Raw genomic sequence first — 26,534 nt, 5'->3', positions numbered from 1 at the left:
GTTACCTATAATTCTGGGTGATGGTGTTGCCTTCTTCCAAACAATCCATAATTAACTGAGTTGTGTTTAAAGATTAAAGACCCTTCCTCTGCCAAGGCACTGTTTAAAATTCTTTATAAATGACTTGCATTAGTTCAACTTTTAAAAAGCATTTATTGGGCACCTACATCATCTGGACCCTGAAGAGAGCAGCCAGTGAACAAACATTTGAGCAACCATATTATCTTGGCTTCTAAATGTCCTTGGGTTGCTTTACAAATAGCAGAGGGAGGAAATAGCTTTACGAAGGACAGAGGGAGGAAAAGGGGAGACGAGTGGGGATGTGAGTGTTTTAGCAATTTCTGCAACGTTCACTACTTTACCAAGAGAGGCTCTGAGCACTGATGGTAAAAGTATAAAATCTAGACAGAGGACACATCGTTTTCCAGATAACTTATAGTATTTTTAGTATATTCAAAATATTTTGTAATTTAAATGTTTTTAACTTAACAATTTACAACAAAATTTCAAACACGTATTTTTTTTTATTAAGGACCATCCATCAAGATTCCGTGGCCAGATACCCAAACGCATCTCAGGTTGCAAGTGCAAATTTAAACTAATTCCTTCCATCATTAAATTCAAGCATACAGTAGAGTAGTATTTTAGAACAAAGACCTGGGTTCAAATCTTAACTCTGTGGACATACTAGCTCTGCTACCTTGGGTAAGTTATTTGCTAAACAAGGACTCTGCCTCCCATCCCTTCTGTAAAATGGGTATTCCCAACTGTAAAAGGTCTATGAGCAGCATGGCATTCGCCTGTCACAAAGTGGGCATTTAGTGCTACAGTTGCCACCCTATCCCTCTCCCCAACTAGAAAACATCAGGGGAGGGGGGACATTTCACCCACCAGAACCCTGAGAGGAAATCAGCTGCTCCTTCAGATAAGAGCTGAGGCATAAAACTGCCAGATGGTCTCCAGGCAGGCAAAGAAGAACCATGCGGTTCATCCTGCCTGTGGGTTTGATCGCTACCACCCTTGCAATTGCTCCTGTCTGCTTTGACAGGTAAATCTCTCCGCCCTGTGTTCCAGACTCTGTGTGGGCAGAGGATTAAGAAATGCTTCTTGTACAGTTCACATTTTTCATCCTTTGCATTCTTACAGGGAGAAGGTGCTCCGTGTGAAGCCCCAGGATGAAAAGCAAGCAAACGTCATAAAGGACTTGGCCAAAGCCAACCAGGTAAGGCATGGAGAGGGCTATCCTATCTTTCCTTTCTGTTCCCTGACAACTGCTTCTTTGGTCTCTCATTTTTAATGCCCATGGAGCTCCCAAAGACAAAGGCAGGGGGAAGTGGCAGGAGCTACTTGGCTAATTCAGCCAATCGCCAATACTTTCCTTGTTTCTGTTTATTTTTCCCCAAATTACCCCTTCTGTTTTCCTGCCCAAAGGCTCTACAGACAACAGCTTTTTCTAGGTGAAACTGTGAAATAGGGAGATGTTCCTGACACGTTTATCATGGCTTCTCTCCTTCATTGCCAGCTGCATTCTCTTCTGATCTGTAAAGTAGCATAATTTCTGTTAAAATCATGATAATATCAAGGTACTGGGTGACTGATGACATCAATGCACTAGTTGATAATATCAAGATGTGACCCCTTCCAAGAGAAGGTCCATTTTAAAAGTAAACTCTTAAAGTTAGATCAGTCTTTTAAAATCCAACGGATTAAAATAAACATTTTATCATTTGTTCAGCTGCTCCTGGACACAAGACACATATGCCAGCCACCTTACATACATCATTTCAAATTCTCCATCAGATTTTTAGTGTCACTGTCATAATTAAACTTGTTTAAAACAGAACTGAAATTCAAAGACAGTAAATTAAATAACCAAGATGATACATCAGATTTAAACCCAGAACCAAATCTGGGATTTATTCTAGTCACATCAAATCAATCAAAAGTTCTGCCTATACTAATTCCCAAATGTTTTTCAAATCCATTCTTTCCTCTTCATCCCCTTGTCAGTGCCAAATTCATGTGTGCCCTGTCTTTTACAGGGACAATTTCAATAGACAATTTCGATTTCTCTGGTGTTCTGGGTTCTCATCCTGCCTCCCACAAAGCCAAGTCCACACTGTAACCGGATTGCTCTCTCTAAAACCGGACAATTACATTCCTCCATTTGGAGCTTTTTAGCAAGAGGTGGCCTTGTATGGAAAAAGCATGGTCTTCAGAGGTTGAAACCCTAGCTCTACACTAGCTCTGTGTCCTCAGGCAAGTTACTTAACCTCTGTGGGTCTCAATTTCCTCCTCTGTAAAGTGGGGATAATAATCATATCTACTTCCCAAAGCTGCTGTAAAGACTAAATGCACTAATATTTGAGTAATCTTCAGAAGTGGGCCTAGCCATAACAAGCACTGTAGAAGTATTTTCTATTCGTATTGGTGTGGCATTCCAAGAACTTCATAACCTGCCAACCTCTGCACCCCCCACCCTCTTTCTCACCCTTCAATCATCATAAACACCAAAAACTCACCCACTTTGGCCCTATTCACTTTTTCTCAGGAGGAATGCATTTCCTTCTTTACTTGGCTAACTGCTATTTATTCTTCAAGACCCAGCTCAGGCAGTGTCTCCTGAAGGAAGTCCTTCTCTGTTCATCCACTCTCCTGAGCCAGTTTGGATAGCTTTCTGTGCTCCTAGAACACCTGTGCTTGCCCCTGGCATTTGGTCAGCATACAGGAAATGCATACACGGCTCTGTCTCCCACACTAAACTTCTTGCTTCTCTTCTATTAGTCTCTACAATCCTGGCACCCAGCTCTGTGCCTGGTGCTTAATAAATGCTCATGAAAGTTCACTGAGCCCTAAACTGTTAGCCCAATTTACCCTGTCAGAGAAACTGCTATTGTGATTAGATGGCCCTATATAACTCACCTTTAAATCACACTTCTATCTTTCATATGTCTAATTCACGCTGTTCTTTTTCATCAAAATAAACCAATAAATATCAATTGGTTCATCACAGCTTCATACTGGCATATAACTGACTGACCTAGAGGTAGAGTGGGATTCAACTACAAAACAGCCATAGACTTAGATGTGTCCACAAGTTTGGCATAATGGGTGGAAAGTGGGCATTTTCTCCACATTTCCTAGGTTGGGAAGTTGTACTTCATTTGGTCTCACAATTGGGTACGATTTTGAAGAACAAATATTGGAATCTTCTCGAATTGTTTTAATCTGAATGCTATCTTTATAGTCCCATTCACCAAATTTCTGAAATTCTGAGCCAGAGGAAGAGAAGGGAACCAGCAGTTGCTGAATGCCTGCAAGGCCCAGACGTCACAGCTATTTCAGGTTTCGCAACACTCCCAGTAGAGAGCTGTTAGTCCCAGTTTTTAGGGGAGAGAGCTGAAATTCAAAGAGTTTTAGTAATTTGCCCTAAGACACACTGCTAGAAAAATGACAGGGCTGGAGTTATGCCTTCATTGGACACAAACCTTCTAAGAATTCCAGAGTTCACAGGGACATCTGGTTCTGAGGTCTGCTGCAGGAGTGGGGACTGGGGAGGGGGAAACAGCTGCTGTGGCTAAATCAACTGTGAAACAACACCAACCAACCCCAAGGTGGTGGAAGCAAACAGATTAACCAAAAGTGGTCCATTCTTTTTGTACTTGTAGGTACCATGACCTAAAAAAGTGATCAATACAATGGGGTTTTTTCCCCACTCCCTAATATTCAACAGTTCTTAAATATATTTAAGATCTCATACGCTTATTCAGAGAAGGGTCCATACTTTAGTCACACTGAAATTCCTTTCATGGCATATGACACATAGTCAGTTCTTAATAAATGTGTTGGATGAGCAAATAAACAACTGACTAACACTGATCTTATCTCCACAGCTTGACTTCTGGTATCCAGACGCCACCTACCATGTAGCTGCTAACATGACAGTGGATTTCCGAGTTAGTGAAAAGGAATCCCAGCCCATTCAGTCTGCCTTGGATCAAAATAAAGTGCACTACGAGTAAGTCCCATGCAAATATTCAAATGTATTGGATACTCAAAGTTTGAGGAGTCTTGAAATTGAGAGGGAAGTACTATTTTTAAATTGGGCCCACCCAGAATGAAAGCTCTATCTATGAAATAAAATTTAAAGTTACTTCCAAACTAACTATGAAAACCTGCTTTCAAAAGTGATGAGCTCAAATTTGGCCACTCAACTCCCATCATATGTTTGCTGCGATCTGCAAGAATGACAATTACGTTCATCTTCCATCTCCAAAAACCAGCCCCTAGTAAGGACAGAGTGCACTTAAGCAGGCATGGATGGTTTGGGCACATTCAACGCCCCCTACAGGTAATCAGCGCAGCGCTCAGCACTGCTGATGACTGGCAGCACCACACTCTTGTATTTGAATTCTCCTGACACATAAAAGGAGACCCAAATAACAGTGTTCATCTTTGAGTCAGAGATGCAAGAATGTAAAATATATAACAAAATAAATAATTCTTTATGAAAGAAATTCTTCCTCAGAGAAAACAAAAACAATGCAGTAAAAATAAGACTTAAATCTAAGAGAAGAGATTTCTCGAACGGCCAGAGATGCAGAAATGAGTCGTTGTGGTCCCACAGAGAAATAAGGGGAAATTAGAACTTACTGAGCACCAATTACAGGTCACGCACACACAGTCTGGGCCCTGGGCCAACGAATAAGAAGGGAGCCCAGAGATGAGCATCACAAATCAGCACACAATACAGAAAACAACATGTGCTTTTATCCTTTAAAACATGTAGCAGTTTGATGTACTGAGGGGTCCTGTTTTAAATCCCCCAGCCCTTGTTATTCCAGCAGTCCCCTTTACTGAGCCCACCACCACTCAAAACACTGCTAAACACTAGTTCTATCTTTTAGATTTGCTATTTCATGCCTCTGCCACCTAACCTAGTGTTGTCACTCACATGGCTCAAGGATCCTATGTCATATTACAGAGTGGGGCTTACTGATGGTCATACGACTTGACTGTATTTATTACATTGCTACAGTATCCCTAATACATATAAACAATGTTGAAACGAAGGAAACACATACATGAGACAAGTAAATAAACAATGTTCTTGACTGTGGTTTAATGGCTTAAAAAGTGATTGCTGTTGCTGACTATCTTTGTTTTTGTTGTTGTTTCAAGAGGGTTGTGAAACAAATGCAGAAGTGAATAAATGGGGAGAACATATTCAAAATTAATTTATACCAGCACTTAAGCCTTTTTGATTAATGTATCAATATGTTCTTTCGTATGATTTTATAAATTACACCACTAAAATCAGAAATAGACACTTTGTAACTCTGCCTCCAAGACTGCAGAAATTAGTAGTGCACTGTGGACTCTATGCTTATGCTAACATTGATGTCTGATTCCTTCATCTGAAAAGAAATCACCCCTCTTCCCTACATACTCCCTGATGACTGTGTTTCTTGATTCACTTCACAGCAGACTTCTCAAATGTATGCCTCGATTACTACAATCTTTGCTTTCCTTCATTACTATAAACCTGGCCCAGATTCCTATGATTAAGTAATTCTTACAAAGTATCTAGCACAAGCTAAAATAAATTTTAGCTGGTCAACTTCATATAATCTGGTTTGAACGGCAGGGTAAAAATGTAGTACATTTTCCTTAATGTCTTGGTTAGGTAGACAAGAAGCTAGTTGCCCAACATTGAGTGTAGATAGCAGAATAAATCACTGTGACAGAAGACACCTAGGTGGGGGGCTACCATCCTTCCATTTTATCAAATAGCTCACATCAGCCCTTCTATTTGGTCCTCTCCTAGTTTGAAACAATTCTGACTCAGACAGAGGTCTAAATCCAGATCCTAACAAATAGATTTTTTCACTTTGTCTTTTGCCAAATACTTCCTTGCTACCTACATCAAGAACCAAAGCGTTAAACTACCTATAAAAATTAGTTTCATCTAATTAGAACATGATTTCTAGAAATTGGCCCAAATTAGCCACAGTTGTGGGAAAGCCACATAATTAGGTAGTTACCTTCCTCAGAAATATAAATATGTAAAGTGGTCTGCACAGATAAGAACTATTTAAAATCTTGTCTCCAAGTACTAATTATAAGATAATTTTATTTGCATATTAATTACACGTGCTACTTGGTGTCAGTAACAGAAGAGGGTTCTAAGAACAGAAACATCTGGTTGGACCCAGGCACCAGTCTGAATAAAGCCACATTAAGAGACTGGCTTGACACAATGATTTACTTAGACAGCTTCATTACACAGTGCATATAAACCACTACTTAGTTTAAAGCATCTGTGTGATTTTTTAATAATTTTCAGAAAATTAAATTACTAAGACATTTGATTTTAAAGTTGCATGTTGCTCCCTTTTTATTTATACTTTTACAGAATCACAAAAGGCCAAGTCCAAAAAACAAATAAAATGTATATACTAACAAACCTGAATAGACTGGCTTAATAAACGTCTAAAGGAATGAGCACCTATTGGATTGAGCCTTAAGGAGCAGATGCCATATTTAGAGTCAGCAGTTGAAAACCAGTGTTTTTACTAATTTTTTACATTTGTAGATATTTGTATTTTAGATATATTTTAGATTATCTTTTCTTTGACCAAAAGTTAAAATTAGAAAATAATTATTAATTAAAGGTAATTCAGAAAATAACTATTAATAGTAAAATTCAAATTATACAATTAAGTAAAATCTTACTGAGATCCACATAAAGATTATGTGAGAAACACAGATATCTACACCAAACTGATCATCAACACTTCATAATAATGTCTAATTACCTAATAATGTTCAGTTAGATATAGATTCATATTCCAAGTATATACATGGTCCTATCAAATAAGTGTTTCAAGCAAATAAATCATTCTAATGTTTCATCTTATTCATTTTTCCTTCTACTCCACATTTTTATACATCCCTTACCCAAGAATAAAATGGGTAAATTAATATTTGCTACAAATATCGAAGAGATGTTGGTCACAGTGGAAAGCAGAAGAGTGTGGTAGATAAGAATGTGGATTCTGGAGTGAGAGTGTCTGAGTCTAGTCCCATTTAAACCATGCATTATTTAACACTGACAATTTATTTAACTTCTCTTCATCTCATTTTCTTCATTTTTAAGATGATGTTTCATAGGGGTTCCATGAAGATTGGCTGGGACCATAAAATTGTTCTTTGCCTGGTTCCTTTACTACTGTTGTTAATGCAAGTGGAGGAAAGACCACTTATACATGTGCTTACATGAGTGGTGCATGCACACACACACTGCGCAACAGGATAACTAGAGACTATCATCAGATGCTCCCTTTCCCTCCTAGTGAATACATTTAGTGCCTTAAAGTTTATTATCCAACACAGAGGTATGCCTCAAATGGTCAGAAATCCACGTCTGTGCCAAGTTTGATACAAAGTAAACCAGTTAGGGAGTTACTGGAGACAAATGAGATCTTGTGGAAACCTGAAATCATGCTTTGTGAGTAGCTCCTATCCTGCAGGAATGTGAGCATTAGGGAAGGGCAGTTCAGACCAGTTTATAAGGCACCACAACAATGACTCTGCCTTCCTGCAACATCACTTCCCCACTTACACACACACACACACACACACCCCCAAAGCCCTTAGCAATCACATACACTGGCCCACAGTTCCTTCTTTTTTTAACTGAAGTATAGTTGAATTAAAATATTATATATTAGTTTCAGGAGTATAGCTTAATGATTCAGTATTTTTATAGGTTATACTCCATTAAAAGTCATCACAAAATAATGGCTATAATTCCCTGCACTATAAATATATCCTTGTTGCTTATCTATGTTATACATAGTAGTTTGCACCTCCTAATGCCATATGCCTATCTTGCCTCACTCCACTTCCCTCTCCCCACTGGTAACCACTACTTTGTTTTCTAAATCTGTGAGTCTGTTTCTGTTTCGCTATATACATATTCATTTGTTTTATTTTTCAGATTCCACAAATAAATGATATCATACAGTATTTGTCTTTCTCTCTCTATTTCACGTAGCATAATATTATCTAGGTCCATCCACATTGTCTCAAATGGCAGAATCTCATTCTTTTTTATGGCTAAGAAATATTCCATTGTATACATATACTGCATCTTCTTTATCCATTTGTCTGTTGATGGACACTTAGGTTGCTTGTATATTTTGGCTATTGTTAATAGTGCTACTATGAACACTGGGGGTGCATGTATCTTTTCAAATTAGTGTTTATCTTTTTTTCCTGGATATATACCCAGGAGTGGAATTGCTGGATCATATGGTCATTCTATTTTCAGTTTTTTCAGGAGCCTCCATACTGTTTTCCACAGTGGCTGCACCAATTTACATTCCTACCAATAGTGTAGGAGGGTTCCCTTTTCTCCACATCCTCACCAATATTTGTTCTTTATGTTCTTTTTGATGATGGCCATTTTGACAGATGTGAGGTGATATCTCATTGTTCTTTTGATTTTCATTTCTCTAATAACTAGCAATGTTGAGCATCTTTTCATGTGCCTGTTAGCCATCCAAATGTCTTCTTTGGAAGAATGTCTACTTAGGTCTTCTGCCCCTTTTTTGACTGGGTTATGTGTTTTTTGATGTTGAATTGTATGAGTTGTTTACACATTGTTGATATTAACACCTTATCAGGCATATCATTTGCAAATATTTTCTCCCATTCAGTAGGTTGTCTTTTGTTTTTTCAATAGTTTCCTTTGCTGTGCAAATGGCTTTAAGTTTAATTAGGTTCCATTTGTTTATTTTTGCCTTCTTTTGCTTTAAGAGACAGATCCAAAAAATATTGCTAGAGTCAAAGAGTGTTCTGCCTGTGTTTTCTTCTAGGAGTTTTATGGTTTTAGGTCTTACACTTAGGTCATTAATACATTTTGAATTTATTTTTGTATATAGTGTGAGAAAATGTTCTAATCTCACTGTTTTACATGCAGCTGTCCAGTTTTCCCAGCATCACTTATTAAAGAGATTGTCTTTTCTCCATCATACATTCTTGCCTCCTTTGTCATAGATTAATGACCGTAGGTGCATAGGTGTATTTCTAGGCTCTCTATTCTGTTCCATTGGTCCATGCGTCTGTTTTCGTGCCAGTACTATGTTCTTTGATGACAGTAGCTTTGTAGTATAGTCTGAAGTCAGGGAAGTTCAGTTAGCCTCCGGCTAACTGAATCCAACAATACATAAAAAGATCTTATACCATGATCAAGTGAGATTTATTCCGGGGGTGCAAGGATGGTTCAATATTTGCAAGTCAATCAATGTGATATACTACATTAAGAAAAGGAAGGGTAAAAATCACATGATCAACTCAATAGACACAGAAAGAGTATTTGACAAAATTCAGTATCCATTCATGATAAAAATTCTCATCAAAGTGGGTAGAAATGGAATATATCTCAACATAATAAAGCAGTTTATGACAAACCCACAGCTATCATCATACTCAATGGTAAAATGTTGAAAGCCTTTCCTCTAAATTGAGGAACAAGACACAGATGCCCACCCTTGGCAATTCTATTTAACGTAGTATTGGCAACTCTAGGCACAGCAATCAGACAAGAGTAAGAAATAAAAGCCATCCAAATTGGAAGGGAAGAGGTAAAATTATCACTATTTGCAGAGGACATGATACTTTATATAGAAAACCCTAAAGTCTCTACCCAAAACCTATTGAAACTAATAAATAAATTCAGCAAAGTTGCAGGATACAAGATTAATATACAGAAATCTGTTGCTTTTCTATACACTAATGATGAACTATCAGAAAGAAAAAAAATTGTTTTAAAATCATATCAAAAAGAATAAAATACCTGAGAATAAACTTAACCAAGGAGGTGAAAGACCTACACACCAAAACCTATGAAGCAGTGATGAAGGAGACTGAGGGCGACACAAAACCCACACTCTTGGGCTGGATGCGCTACTATTGTTAACATGGCCATAACACACAAAGCAGTCTACAGATTTAATGACATTCCTATCAAAATACCCATGACGTTTTTCACAGAACTAGAACAAATTATCCTAAAATTTATATGGACCCACAAAAGACCCCAAATTGCCAAAGCAATCTCCATTCCTTCTTTATTACTCTCTAAAAGCAGCAGAAGGAGGAAGGCTTTAAGTTGTCAAAACAGAATTCATTTTGCCTCTTCTCTGAGTCTACCTCTTCCTGATCTTGGGACTAAGGCTTCCAGGAGAGCTGGTCAACTGGGCAAACTTTGCACAAACTTCAGGAAATTAAGAAGACTATGGGTCTGATGGCAGCACTCAGGGATTTCATTCCTTGTGTTGGAGGCACTGTTGTGTAATGGTTCACAGCTAGAGCACTGAAGGTCATACATCTCTGGGTTCAAATCCCAGTTTCTGTATTTTACCAGTTGTGTCAATGTTGGAAATCTACCTAACCTCTATAAAAATGAGAGTTATAATAGTACTCAATTAACAGTGTTGATGTAAAGATTAAATGATAAAATGTAACTGTCATGCTGAACAGAGTGCCTGGAACATAAGAAAAACTCAATAAACATTAGCCATTTATAAAATTAAATCCTCAGTGATAATTATTTATCCTTTCATCTATATTTAGGAACTTTTTTAAACAAATTAAGCAAATCTTGAAGTGCTAAAATAATATCTGAGAGAAAATAATTTGGTTTTGTCTACTTAAATATGACTGCTAGTTAGTAGAAAGGCTCATGAAAATAACATCTGGCAGTGGTTCTTAATTTCCAGCCTTAGGCTTAATTTCAAGTCCCTATCAGCAACAATCTGGCACTATTCTGATGTCCTCAAGCAGCTGCACTTGTGGAAAGGTCGTATTTCAGCTCACACGACTTTCTTTTGCTGCTGTTATCACAAGAGCTAAATTGATACGTGCTAAGTCTAAAAATATTCTTAGACAGGCGCTTCCTGTGACTAATTAATACTGCCTTATGTTACGAATCAACCTCCGAGACCATAAAATCTCTCTTTTGCCTGTCCTCTACTTCTATTAATGCAGGTGGAGCAAAAGCCACATGCCCTCTTTAGAGCTTAAAACAATTAATTATCTCTGTAGGGACAAACCAAAGTATAATTTCCAACTTCTCAAACTCCATGTGAGTTTCAGTGCAACATACCCCATCTGACTCCAAATTCATTGTTACAGTTTTTTTCTTAGAAATCCCAGATTCATCACAAGTCAAAACCAAGCATATAGTGAGTTAGATAAAATATGCATAATAATGTGCTTCTCAGCGATGTTAATGGGAATCAATATTCATGAGCAGTACTTGGTCTCAATGCTAAATAAGCTCTGAATACAGTATACCTAGTATATACCTCATTTATGCTTTTCCTCTAAACTCTGGTCAGTCAGTCAGTGAGAACAGCACAGTTCTAGATAAATGGGAAGATCAGAAGCCAGGCATGAGACATGTTTAAAAGAGGTGGTTAGAGAATAATGAAGAAACAGGGCAAACAATCTAAGATAGACAGGAAGGAAGAAGAAATTTCTGCAAAGGGAAGATAACTGTTTTTCTTTCTTTCTCTGGTAAATGTGTGTTTTATCATTCCCCTGTCAAACAGAATTTTGATGCATGATGTACAAGAAGAGGTTGAGAAACAGTTTGATGTTAAAGAAGATTTCCCAGGCAGGCACAGCTATGCAAAATACAATAACTGGGACAAGGTACAGTATAAAATGCCAGTGCTTCCAAAAAGAAAAATGTCACCCAAAACATTTGATGTCACTTAGTTTTCTTTTATTCTAATCCCTCAAACATTGGTTTTTTTTTTCTTAAGATTGTTGCTTGGACTGAAAAAATGGTGCGTAAGAATCCTAAAATGGTGTCTCGAATTAAAATTGGAACTACTGCTGAAAACAATCCACTGTATGTTCTCAAGGTAAAAAGAATCCAAGAACTACTGATTCTTACTATTGTTGAAAAATATGAATTTAAAAGTTACAAAACTAGCTAATTTTTAGACAATAAAAAGTCTTAACCTTTTGAAGAATATATAAGCTCTAGAAATCCATTCAAGAACAGAAGCAGCACGTGGTTTTAGGTGGAACCAAGAAAACCCCTGAATAAGCCATTTGACAGACACAGTGGACAAACTCAGACAAGTTTCTCATCCCATATCTTTATTAGAAGAGTTTACGATGTCCCTGGTGTATAAAACAGCTTTCCATCTATTAAAATCCAGTGAAACTGATGACTAAATGTCAGGAAGAAAGAGAAATTTAAATATTATATAACTATAGGATCCCCATACAGTGAGTGAGGCATTTCAACTCTGTATTGAGAGGGAATTTCCTTCTATAACCAAGCTAACAATTGCCATTCAGCTACTGCTGGATTTTTGTACATCCAAAGACATTGCTCCCTGAAGCATCCCCTTAATAACTGAGAAGCCCTTCCTTATCCTGAATCCCCATCCATTCATTCTCTTCAACCACCCAAAACAAATCTAAATTCTCTTCAGAATGACAGCCCTTCAAACATCCAGCCACTATTTCTCCTCCTCGCTGCAAACACCAATACAAAATCTTTTCCACTCCAGACTAAATACCGTGTTTATAAAGTAAGAAAAACAAAAGGAAATGGCAGAAACAAGCAACTTTATAATCTATTTCTCAGACCAAAGGATGTTAGCAATGAAATAAGACAAACAATATTGTGACTTTTAACCCTAAAAGCAACTCGGACACTAAGAAAAATTTTTGAAAAATAGATTATGAAATATATTATGAATTATTTATTTTAAGGATATGCACCATGGTCCTCCCTGAGAATATGTGCGTACACAGTTACTCATGCAATAGGAGACAGGTGAAAGAATTGCTTTGAGACTATGAATGAGTTATTGGACAACAAAGGATCAGTGCATGAGTTCATGTAAAATAATACATCGAATTTATTTTTTTAAAGATTGGGGAAAAGGATGAAAGAAGAAAAGCTATTTTTATGGATTGTGGCATTCACGCATGAGAATGGATCTCCCCAGCATTCTGTCAGTGGTTTGTCCATCATGTAAGTCAATCGGAACATTCACACACTTCTTTGATTGTCAAGCTCCAGCACTATTCCAAGTGGCAACACCCCTTTACAAATGAGTACAGTTCCACTTAACTAGAAGAGCCCACATTTGGTGCTGTCAGGAAATAAACGCTCTGGATTTTATTCACCATTGAAGTTTTTATAAAATTGACACCTTCCTTCTAACTTCTTAAACTCCAGTTGACAGTTCATAAAACTAAGGAAAAAAATTCCCTACAATATGGTTTTTCCTCTAGTTATTAATGGAAATCTGAAACTATCTATATATTACAACCTACAAATTTGGCCTTTCTTCAATGAGTCCAAAGCACAGAACTTTAATTCCTGTTTAGATGTTGAATTGGCTACACACACACTTGGAATTTTCATACTTAAGATTCTTTTCCAAGAGAAAAATAACTCACTTTAAAAAAAAAAAGTAAATCAATTTTATAAGTTTGTTGTTTCTCTCGCTCTGTTTCTATTGTATTCTGACTCCTACTATCTTGTAACTTTCTTTTCTGCCAGTTTTTGTATACAACATGCTGCGGGAACATCACAGCCCCTTTCAGGGCAAGGATACTTCCACTAGGAATGACTCTGCCAGCAGAACTGACTTATCCCCGCAGTTGTTTGAGTTCTTCCAGCTGAGGGCCTGGAGCTCTGCCTTCTCAGGCCATAAAGGCACACACAAGACAGGGCTACAGGAAATATCTTGGCTCCAGTACAGATATACGTGGAAGAGATTTTCCAAGAATAATGAGAGATTTTAGGTAGCCATAGAAAGTCCTGATAATTAGAGAAATGTCAATCCGATGTGAGGAAAAAAGTTGGTCATTCTAAATAATCTAATTTTTTAATAGGGTATTTTTTCTTTAATCTTATTCATTTTTTAATTTTTTAAATTTTTTCATTGAAATATAGTTGATTTATAATGTTGTATTAGTTTCTGGTGTACAGCATAGTGATTCCATCATCCATATATATATATATATATATATATATATATATATATATATATATATATATATATATATATTCTTCCTCATATTCTTTTTATTACAGGTTATCTTTAATCCTACTTATAATTAATTCATGAATTCTCCCCACAGTAGCTTATAACTACAGCTTTCCACACAGTAGCTGAACTTTACACCAACAGCTTAATTCTTTTCCTACCCCTACAGGCAACCAAAACTTGCGGTAAAAACAAAATTATGACCAAACTCCTGGACCGAATGAATTTTTATGTTCTTCCCGTGTTCAATGTTGATGGATATATTTGGTCATGGACACAGGTACTGCTCTGTAATCTCTTATTTGCATTTAGATAATATTATCTACTGAGTTTAATGCACACTGATTGTTATGAATTAAGTTTGAGGTTTGGTTAAGCAGTTAATTTAATTCAGAAAAGTATATATATTTTAAAATTTCAATTTCTGACTAAGGAAAGCATGATTTTCTGGTTACATAGAGTCCTTGAAATAATATGAAATTTTTGCTGCTGAAGCTAGAAATGTGGAAAAATAAAATGAAACAGTAATTATAAAGGAGATGTATGTTATACGATATGGCAAAAGTATATTCTAGCTAAGAATAGAAGTCGTTTAGAGACATTACAAATATATTGACTTCATAACAACAGTCATTGTATTCCATCAACTTGGGATAGAATTGTGGATGGAAAAATTGCATCAAAAAGTAACTAACGATGACACATATATGTCTGTCTTTTAAGAGAATCCTTTATGTCCTGCTGTTGCTAAATACAATTAACTTTGAGATTTGAGACAGACACTATCACAAAAAGTTCTTTACTGAAAATTATGCTCCAACAGTCACAATCTGACACATATTATACCTGAGTCTGTAAATGGCGAAAGATGTAATGCAGTTAAAATTCAAATTACAGGTAATTTGAGAACATCATTCATCATTTTCTAATACTGAGAATTAATCAAGTTTTTAAAGCTAACTGAATTTTTTATGAAGGCCTTAGAATATTAATATTAAAAACAATGTTTCTGAAAAAAAACAAAAACAACCCACCCAAAAAAGAATGTTTCTGAAAATATGACAGGTTGTAGGAAAAAGAGATTCTTTTTCTTCATAATCATGGGCCTCAGGTTAACTAGATAAATTTCAAACAAAGCTGTAGATACCTGCAGAGAGAATCTGAAATGACCAAATTGAAAAACGCAAACTGATCTGTGTAAATACTTTCATCATTCAATCCTGCAGAACCGCATGTGGAAGAAAAATCGTTCCAAAAACCAAAACTCTAATTGTGTCGGAACTGACCTCAACAGGAACTTTAACGTCTCGTGGAACTGTGAGTAGCAGACTGGAGCCCAAGGGAAACAGCTATAAAGAGTGCTTACACACTGTAGTTAGTGAAACCACCTACTTATTTCAGTGAAGATAGGTATAGCCTAAGTGTTAATTTTCTAATCTAAAAAATGAAGGACAATCATCACTCCTATAGAAGTATTTTGAATGTTTGGTTGAATAGGAGGAAGTGGAGGTAGGGCTGTTTATCAAATCATCTCTTACTTAATATATCTAGCTCGCTAAAAATCAGGCACAACCCAGAAATTCAGGTAATCTGAACAGAGGTCTCAGATCCCTCCTCTTTCTGATCTGATAAAATCTGAGAAATACCAGTGGTTAGAACCAACATATAGGTAGTTCTTCAGATGTTCAATGAAAAGAAACAACTGGGGGAAAGAAAGTGAAAAGGTTTAATGGAAATGGCAATGATAAGAGAGGCCTGCTACATCAGATGATACTGCAGTTGCTACACAAATATGACTTTATCATTATTTACATTCAAGGAGAAATCACCACTACCCCAATTCATAAGTTTCTTCTTTATCTAATGTTGTCGAAAATACCATCTCAGCATCTAATTCTATTCTACTATAATGAATACAATTGCATATATCCCTAAGTGAGACCTGCCTACTGAAACAGATTGAAGAAACCCATGTTCAAAGCAGGTAATTTATACCAAATCCAGCAAGTTCGAGCTGGGGTTGAGTTGGAACTGGCTCCAGTCCCTGGGCTGCTTCTGATGTATTATTCCTGTGACCCTGGGAAATGGAGGGAAAATAAACAAGGCTAAGAATAAGAATATTCAAGTGGGCTAAGTCTGTTATACTTTGAGTTATGTGTACAAAGTTAGTCCGCAGTGACTGTGACACCAGGGACATAGAGGCAGCCCTGTAAACCTGGGAGACTAAAATGTTATAAATATTTTGTGCATCTATGTCAAAAGAGGTAGACTGGATAAAGAAGCTGTGGTATATTTATACAATGGAATACTACTCTGCCATAAAAAATAATAAAACAATGCCATTTGCAGCAACATGGATGGACCTGGAGATTGTCATTCTAAGTGAAATAAGCCAGAAAGAGAAAGCAAAATACTGTATGAGCTCACTCATACGTGGAATCTAAAAAAAAAAAGACATGAACTTATTTATAAAACAAAAACAGACTCACAGACATAGAAAACAAACTTATGGTTACCAGGTGGGGAAGGGGATGGGAAGGGATAAATTGGGAGTTCAAGACTTGCAGATACTAACTACTATATATAAATTAGATAAACAACAAGTTCATACTATTTAGCACAAGGAACTATACATTCAATATCGTATTGTAACTTATGGTGAAAAAGAATATGAAAACGAATATGTATGTTCATATATGACTGAAGCATTATACCGTATACCAGAAATTGACACAACATTGTAAACTGAGTATACTTCAATAAAAATATATATATACAAAAAATGGAGGTAGGGGGCTGTACTGATGGGGGGCAGATTGTGATCTCATCCATCCATGTCCTCTGCAGCTTTCCCTTACACCAAAGACCCATGTGAGGAGACCTATCGGGGCCCCGCACCAGAGTCCGAGAAAGAGACCAAAGCTGTCACCAACTTCATTCAAAGCCACCTAAAATCAATCAAGGCCTACATCACCTTCCATTCTTACTCCCAGATGCTATTGTTTCCCTACGGATATACATCAGAACTGCCACCTAACTACGAGGACCTGGTATGTAGGAAAAAGCCTGTGGTTTATGCATTGACACTATTACTGATTTCAGTCTGTTTGTCATTAACAACTTGGGTTATCTTGAAAGAATTTCACTTTTTAAAACTAAAGAAGAGAACTAATGAAGTTTACCTTAGAGTTAAAATCATAACCTTAGATTAATTTTTCATGTGATAAAAGTATATGGATAATAAGGTGTATATTCCTTTATTGATGTGATTCTAAGATAAAGCCAGTAGGAAGAAATGTCTAGGCTATCCAGAGTAGAATTCCATTACTATCCAGATGGTTCTGCAGTTAAACAGTTAACATGGATCATAGCATAAAACCATACACCGCAAAAGCCAAAGACAACAGCAAAGACATCTGCTATTCTACCCCCGAAACACCAGATTTAAGGAGATCCATTGTATTTTTCTCCTCCTGATGAACTTGGAAATTATATTAATTCTTTTACTAACCAACGAAAGATATCATGAATGTGAAGCTTCTGCACTAAAAGTACACTCTTTATAAAACTACGATCCACTAAGCATCCTTTTCCTTTCTATGAAAACAATTTGATCAAGTTAGCTTTAAAAAAAAAAAAAGTCTGCATATGGCGGATAAATATTTGTAATTGCTGTAGAAGAAATAAAGCAGATAATGTTCAGTGCCCCAGATCCCATGGAGGCTGGCAAATATAACATGCAGGGACAGCTGTAATTCAAATACTGCCTCACAGACTTTTTTCTAATCTTTTAAGAGGTCACAATTATCATTTTGACTTCAGTCAACTGTTTCCAGCATTCAATTTTAAGTTTGAGCAGAGATTTGATTCAGTCATTAAAATCTTCTGTGTATACAACAAAGAAAAACACAAGTAATATGTGGCCTATAAAGTCATTTATTTAATTAATCTAGTTAAGAATCTGAACCCATGAATCTGATTAGTATATGCAAAGGTACAGCAATGCAATTTCAATCTATCACTAGGAAAATGGTATTACGGATTAAAAAATTCAAATATACAAAACAAACAACTCTGAGTAAAGTAAGTGTCCTTACACAACAGCTAAATTGATTAAGAAAATAACTTTTTTTTGGTTATATACATAATACATATAGACAAAAAGAAATCTTCACTTAGAGTATAAATATGTTAGTTACTATACTCCATTGAAACGAATTCAAATAATCATTCTCACAGCACAGAACACTAATGTGTATTAAAGGTGATGAGATTCCACTCTAGAAGAGAAACTCTAATTTAACAGAACGACTTTAAAGAGGAGTCAAAAAATTTTCTTCCCTCTGCATTTCTTCTAAAATCCTATGTGGAGAAAGACCTGTGGCAGTGTGGAACCTATGACAACCAACGAAGGAGAGGCATGGAAGAGAAAAATATCTGAAGCCAAAAAATGTGAGAGGAAGAATATGTTTTTTGAGAAGGAAAGTCAGAAGACAAAAAGGAAGAAAAGGAGGGAAAGAGGAGAGAGTGTAAATAAAGGGCAGAAACACAAAATGAGATAGGACATTACTGTATACAATTGATTTCACATTTAGAGGGCTTTACAATAACAATAGGTATCTCTTACTGAAAATAAATTTCTCATTTAATTGTTTATTTTATTTTGATCTTCAAATGACAAATAACCAGTAAGCTGCCTTTTTTAATCCCCAGTAATTTAAGGGCATTACATAGTACCCTGTTACTCCACTCTAACTTCTATTTCTCTCCAGGCCAAAGCTGCAAAGATTGGCATCAATGTGCTATCAACTCTATATGAAACAAACTACACCTCTGGCCCAACAGCATCAACAATTTGTAAGTTTCTCCTATCATTTGCTATGTCATTTTCCCTAATTCTTTTTTATAGATATTTAAGAAAATTACAGAATTTGTAAAATTAGGATTAGAACATCCAGAATTGCTAATTTAAACTTCAGTTTTAACAGGATGAATACACGTATATTCATGTATGATTGAAAAATTGTTCTGTACACCAGAAACTGACACAACATTGTAAACTAACTACAACTCAATATAAATAAATAAACAAACAAGAGATTGTATGAATCTAGGGGAGAGGTTCCACCCTTTTGGGAGGATAAGATTTTTCTAGAAACAAATTATATTGAACTTTTACAGGGTTACAAGGTCAATGGAAGTAATTATACCAAGACAGATTTACAGTTTAATTCTTCCACCTGCCTGTTTTCACCACCACCACTAACATTTTATCCTCGCAGGAACTAACAAGAATTAGTTGCGGCAGAGTCAATATATTATTTTTAACCATTAACTTTAAATGGACTCCTTCTCCCTTGGCTTCATTCCCACTGCAACGCAGTCTTTTCCTTAGCTCCTGGTGGGAAAATGGGCAGGCCAACAGTTTCAGCCACTTTGATCGTGTAAAACCAGTCTCCTGTCACTCTCTTCAGCCCTTTCCTGTTGGGTTCAGCTGAAATCTACATGGTGGATTAAGAAAGGAGGTCACAAGGTTCTAGTTTGGGTTCTTTTGCTTTAGTGTCTCAGCACCATTTCTTATTCTTCACTGTTTTTAAACTGTCTTTGCATTTTCAGCTATTGACTAAGATTCCTTACAAGTCAGACCCTGTGCTTAGCTTGATTTTCACAACCTCAGTTAATCCTCACCACACTTTATGAGGTGGGCAGCACTTGTTACTAGCTTAACTGGGATTCAATCCCAGGTTTTAACAAACCCAAAGTCCACGATCTTTGCCACTGTGCATACTGCTTTCCTGTTTGGTTTTTGTGGCTGAAATAACCAGGCCTTTCTATTTGCAATTAATACAAAGAAGTTCATTTGGTTTTCACCAAAGACCATTAATGCAGACCCTGGGAAATGGGATCATTTCTGCTCAGATCTCACTGAATTTAGTTTGGAAATACTTCAGTAAAAATCATCTTTTCTCCAAACCATTTCCAAGCTTCAGTTCTCAGGCCCAGACTTTACAGAAAATTCCAATGAAACTGCTTATGAAACATCAACTTCCTAACAAAATTTAATTCCTCAAAAGCAAGGATAACACTTCAGATCTCCTCTCAGACCGTACACTGTCTAGTACAGGTCAGGGAAGAATAGCAGAATTAATTCCCATAAACCTGCTCAGTGAAAATAGTGTTCTAACTCGTTCAAAAGGAGTGAATGTGGATTAAAGCCACAATAGAATTAGACTGACTTAGCTGGTATCACTCTCTAGAGCCACAATATCCAACAATTTTGGCACGAAGACTGCTGTTTAACTATTAAACATTTCATGCACAATTCACCACCACAAAACACACATGATTATTTTCCATTATACTTTTAGAATGTGTGGTTTGAAAAAATAAATATGCGCACATGAATCTGTGGATTTCTTGCAGTAACTCTACTTGGCCAAACCTTATAAACCACTTCCCTAATCCAATCTGAAAGTATAAACTGTAACTAAAAGTCTACACCCTCAACAATTGCTATGGAATTTGAAAAAGCTTTACTCATCACAAACAACTTCCGGAGCCCATTTATTGGAGGTCCCATGGCGGAATTGGAAAAATGACTTAAAAAACCAGACAAGTCCCATTCCCAGAGAACTTTAACAGCAATCACCTGTCAACCGGTTGTGTGCTTTAAAGGGCTGAAGAGAAAGTACAGTGACACAGCTAATCTCCAGCATCCAAATAGATCTTGCTGCAACATAGCCATGCCAGAGATTCATTACACATACAAGTGGGTGACACGATTTCAAAAAAGATGATATACCCAGCTACAGGAGTGGACCAAAAAAAAAACACGAGCAAAGTAAAAAAAACAGAGGATAGACCAGAACACTAGTTTAAAATGGCACCCTACTTAGTGGATACTGAGAAATAGCAGGGCCAGATAAGGCACCCCAATATGATGTATGAGCAACTTCTATACCATAAGCAGGAAAAACACACAGATATACTTGGTAGCAAAGAACAAAGGGCTCCAAACAGGAACAAGCTTTGCAATGGTAGCTAGGGCATCAAAGGATTATTACTCTCACACTTATATATATATATATATATATATATATATATATATATATATATATATATATATATATATATATATATATTATATATATATATATGTATGACTATATATATATATATATATGTATAACTATATATATGATATATATTTGCATATAATGCAAATTATGTGCATAGTAGAGCTACGCATTTGCACTGCATCATAGTCATTTAATGAGCAGGAATTTATGGAGCACCTACCTAATAAATAGTCCAGCACTTGGAGCTTTGAGAGACAGGGGAGAAGAGTAAAGACACAATAACGGCTCTCAAAGGGCTACACTGTAACTGGGAGGAACAGACAAGCAAAGATGACACAGCTCCATGCTATCATGGGTCACTTTCACAATGGGAGGACAGGAGAAGAGGAATTAGTATTCTGCATAACTGTGTAGTCGTATTTTAAACTTCTTTACTATATTATATTAAAAGATTTTTTTCAAGCAATTCAGATTTAGAATTGCCTCTTCCATATGGGCCTGCAGCAGCTTGATAGATGTTCAAAAATTTTAGGAGTGACTGCTTTAATAAAGCTGATTAAATGTTAATCAAACATTCATGAGAGGCAGAGGGTAGCAAAGCGGTTGACTTGGTAAGAACAGAAAAAAATAGGAGCACCTCACGATTAAAGTTTAGTCATTCCAATATCCTAAGTGTCACTTAACAAGCTCCAGGATTTGGGGAAACCATCGAGCACTTACCAATATTTTTATCTCTTTGATTTAATGGAGACAAAAGAAAATGACTGGGGGAGCATTTTTAAAACCCAAATTGTGGAGAGATCTCTGACCTCCAGAAAATATAAGTATGTTTGCAATTTGAATGTAATAAGCAAGTAAGTTAAAACCATAAAATATGAACCAGAGAGTTTCCTAGGAGATGATCTAGTTCATAGTTCTTAAGCCTGACTTCCCATTAGCATCATCTGAAGGGCTTTTAAAATATGCACACAATCAGGTCCCAACCCAAGAGTTTCAGGTTTCATTAGTCTGTGGGGGCCCAGGCACTTGAATTTTTTTAAAGTAGTCAAAGTGATTCTAAGATGAAACCAGGCATGAGAACCACTGATCTGAGCTAAATCCCTCATTTATAGACTGTACAGTTGAGACACAGAAAGATTTTATCACTTTGGGGCAGAGCAGGAACAAACATCAGCATTTCTGGCCACAAACTGTATACCAACTACTTTGCCACAAAGCAGCAATATTAAGATGGAGCAAAAATTGATATTAAAAGATTGTGAAATGCTTATATTTGCATATTGGCAGCATATCCAATCCTTTACCATCTTAGAAATAACTGAACATAGTATCTAGTTAGCAAGACTAGCTCACTGAACTGATAGGGACCAGGGAGCTTACATCAGTAATGTCATCCATATATGCGTCACATCATGAATTAAAAAGTTAATTTTAATGTGCTTTCTTGTTGCCTTCCCCACGTATCAGAACTGCTAGCTCTGCTCTCCCTTGTCAACTCCGTACTGTTTTCTATACTCTGTACCACTCTACAGTGGTTTTGAAAAGGAGAAAATCAAGCCCTTGAATTTGTAGCTCACAACACCCAATATGTATCCACTAAAAGACGTTCAAGTTTAGATTATACTAAGGGCAGCAAAAGTGCAAAGAGAATATTTCAGTTTATGCCCATATATCTCTAGCTCCTGTTCTTGCTTTAAATAGAATTTTCGTTTAGTGTTGATATAAAAGTGCAGGTTACTATGTTTAATGCATAGCAATAACACTTTTTTAAAAAAACACACAAGTTAAGTCACCAGTGTCACTTGATGTGGATTTCTTTGGGATGAAACCAGATTGCTAATCAGTTCAGTTTTATTTTGACTTATTTTGACTGTATTACAGTGAGTTCCCTGCACTTAATGTGCCTTGAAAAGAGTGGCAGATTTTTTCCTATTTTTAATATTTTAAGAAGATGTCAACAAAAAAATTATCTTGTAAAACTCAATGAAAACTTTTTACTGAGAGGACTATAGATTCACATATGGTAGGCAGTACAGTACAATGATTAGCAGCACAAACTCCGAAGATAGGCAGCCTGGATTTGATCCCTGACTCAACCACTTCTAGCTATGTGCCCTTTTTTTAAAACTGAAGTGTATTAGCTTACAGGTGTACAGCATAGTGATTCAATATTTTTAGAGATTTTACTCCATTATAGGTTATTATAAGATAATGGCTATAATTCCCTGTGCTATATAGTATATCCTCATTATCTATTTTATACATCTAGCTATGTGTCTGAGTAAATTGTTTCATCTCTCTGTGAGAAAATTTCTCTCCTGTAAAACAGCAATTGGTACTTAAATCATAAGACTGTGACAGGAATTAGTGAAATGAGTTAGCATACATAGAGCACTGAGAAGGGTGCCTGGCATTTAGCAAGTGATTATTATTATATTTTATAAATATATACACATATTTTAGAGGGTACAGATGGAGATAAACAAAAAGCTAAGTAGTATGTTCAATAAATTAAGTTGTACAATAATATATTCTTACAAGTAAAAAGCTTTCAATGTATTTATTTTGTCTTAATATAGGTTTTGTTTGCAAATTTAAGGTTTCAAAGATACAAAAATGGTATCATAAAGGAAAATGTATTACATTCAAAAACATCACACAATTATGAAAAATCACAAATTACATATATTCTCAATTACCACTATTAATCATCATAAGAAATTTCACATTAAGTAAATTTATCAAAATGAAATACCCGTATTCTTTAATTCTTTGAAATCACAGCAATTTACTTAACGTCAAATGGAAAGCTGATACAGCTAGAAACTGGCCACATTTACTGAAATGTCTAGCACACTCTAAATCACCATGCAAGATGGAGTAAATTTCAGAACAAAGAAATTTGCTAAAAACAAAGAGGAACATTAATGGTAAAAGGATCAATCCACCAAGAAGACATAATGATCCTGGATGTGTGCAAGCCAATTTCACCTATGATGCCAATAATTTCAAAATCCATTTTCCCAAGCTCTTTCCTGAATGTCTCATTGATGCTGAATATATCCTTTTGTCTTCCTTCCTTTACCGTTTCTTTTCCCCATCACTATTATGAGTTCCTGTTTCTGTTAATAATCTGTGGGCTTTTTTTTCAGTCACCCAGATTGAAACCTCAATCATTTCATCAAATTTCTAACTGTTCCATTCCAAAGTTTTTTACATAGAGCCCAATCAATTCTACTCCCAATGTGGTGTATCTACACTTGTTCAGGCTTTCACTTCTAAATACTTGCTAGCTCGTCTCTACTTTTTCCAGTTCAGATAACCTGTCCTAAGTACAGCACTGAAATGGCTATAACTGCTTCCCAAACAAAACATCTTTCCTGACTTATCAGGTTTTCTGAGCTTTGCCCACAAACTCTTACTGCTCCATTTGTTCCAGTCCAATTGGATCTCACTGGTCTCTAAAAATGCCTCCATGCTTTTCTGTCCTTGTAGTTCACTGGCCAGAATGCCTTTCTTCAATCTCCAAATGGAAAAATACTCAAATACATACTCCATCATGAAGGTGGTATTTCAGCAAGTACTGAGCATGAAATGCCATCCTCCTCACCAGGCATAATCTCCTTCTCCCTTTAAATTTTCATAAAATATTATACCTTTTCTATGGTACTTTTATATTCTGCCATGTCTCTTGATTTGCATATTTGACTTCTCTCTCCTCAACTGTAAGTTCCCAAAGACACAATTAGCATCTTCATCGTTGCAACCTGCACCACCCACCCTCCACAGTGCCAAGGAATGTGCACTATGCATATTAAAGGCTTAATAAAGATTTCTTGAATAATTTTAGAGCCAACCCTATCTCTTTCCACCAAAATATTCCTTCTCTTTCTTCACTACAGCTTTGAATTCTTGTCTTTCAAACCTAAAATCTTAGTATCAGTTAAATTCATTACTTTTTCTAAAACATAAATAATTTTATGTACAAAAACAGTTTTTGTATTATGTAAAGCAAAATATACATAAATATGTTTATAGTATTATGTACACTTGTACAAATCTTATATGTATATAATCTCTAGGTGCATATATTTTCAGTCTTTTTAACAAATAACATTCTTAAAAATGAACATGCAAAAGTTGGATTAGGGGATTAAATATACCCTTTAAATAAGTGGTTTAAGCTTTCCTGGTCTTTTAACTATAAAATAGTTTACCCTAGCAACATGAATGGAAAGAGGCCTGAACTATTAAAAAGAATGTAATTTTGCATCATTTGTATGTATAGGTTTCCTTGGTAGGTTTTCAGTGACCAGTGACCCCCCCCCCCCCCACAGCTGGTTTCCTCGGTTGCTTGCATTTGCTCAGACCATCTCCATCTATGACAATGTGCACCCAGGAGACAAACTCAACTTAGACTTAAAATGATCCAAGAAAAATGGAATTTTGAAAATGCAGCACATATTTAAAATGTGTGGTGGATTCCAAAGCCATGATTGTTCTTACTCCACACAGACCACTACTCCCATTCATTACTGCGATTAGCCATACACATAATCATTTTTATTGCTAATTTTATACCAGTGAATTTCCATTTCAAGAAAAATGTTAGCATTTGTTTATAATTAAATATTTACTGCTTATGTTTTACAGACCCGACATCAGGCTCTTATATAGACTGGGCTTACAGCCTGGGCATCAAACATGCATTTGCCTTTGGGCCCCGAGATAAAGGCAAATTTGGTTTTCTCCTTCCAGAATCTCAGATAAAGTCAACTTGTAAAGAGACCATGCTAGCTGTCACATTTATTGCCAAGCATATCCTCAAGCATTCTTCCTAAAGAACTGCCCTCTGTCTGGGATAAGCCAATTAATCCTTTCCCTTGTTTTCCACTAGAAAGTCAATCTTCACTTTATCCTTAGATGCAGTTTCCCTATCACCCAACTAGGTCCCTCGCTTGCTCACTTAAGTCCTATGTTATTTCTTTTTGTTTTATTTACTCTCAAAACCACCTTAACAAATAGCTTTAAGTGAAAGTTTTAACCAAGTTAGAACCTGGCACAAAGTATGGAGTATTTTGAAAGGTGATATGCAGTGGATCACAGGAAAGAAATGAGAACTTTCACCTTCTCCAGAATCAGATTTTCACCATGTATCTTCATCATTTCATGTGCTAATATAATAAAAATAAGATATATTTCAAAATGTACCTTCTGGTTTTTATAAATTATATTCTCTACCTTCTTCTATTATCATTAATAATCATGCAATAATGCTTCTAATGCATTCTGTTTATAAGAAAGAATATCATCTATTTTTAAAAACATATTTTGCTTACATTTATATCTTTAACACAAGTAG

General features: G+C 36.1%; 1 protein-coding gene across 1 annotated transcript; it reads left to right on the top strand.

Moving 5' to 3' along the window:
- Positions 1–980: 980 nt before the first annotated feature.
- Positions 981–26,315, top strand: CPA3 (carboxypeptidase A3). The gene is given in 11 exon segments (XM_006187257.2): positions 981–1,048; positions 1,147–1,222; positions 3,894–4,018; positions 11,622–11,724; positions 11,838–11,939; positions 12,968–13,069; positions 14,263–14,373; positions 15,320–15,410; positions 16,941–17,143; positions 18,866–18,950; positions 25,826–26,315. Coding segments are annotated over 11 exon segments (1,254 nt in total). The 3' UTR covers positions 26,014–26,315.
- Positions 26,316–26,534: the final 219 nt, after the last annotated feature.

This window comes from Camelus ferus, chromosome 1 (assembly GCF_009834535.1).
Source record: "Camelus ferus isolate YT-003-E chromosome 1, BCGSAC_Cfer_1.0, whole genome shotgun sequence".
Taxonomy (NCBI): domain Eukaryota; kingdom Metazoa; phylum Chordata; class Mammalia; order Artiodactyla; family Camelidae; genus Camelus; species Camelus ferus.
The sequence above is the reverse complement of the archived record's forward strand: the minus strand, read 5'-3'. Positions and strand labels throughout refer to the sequence as shown.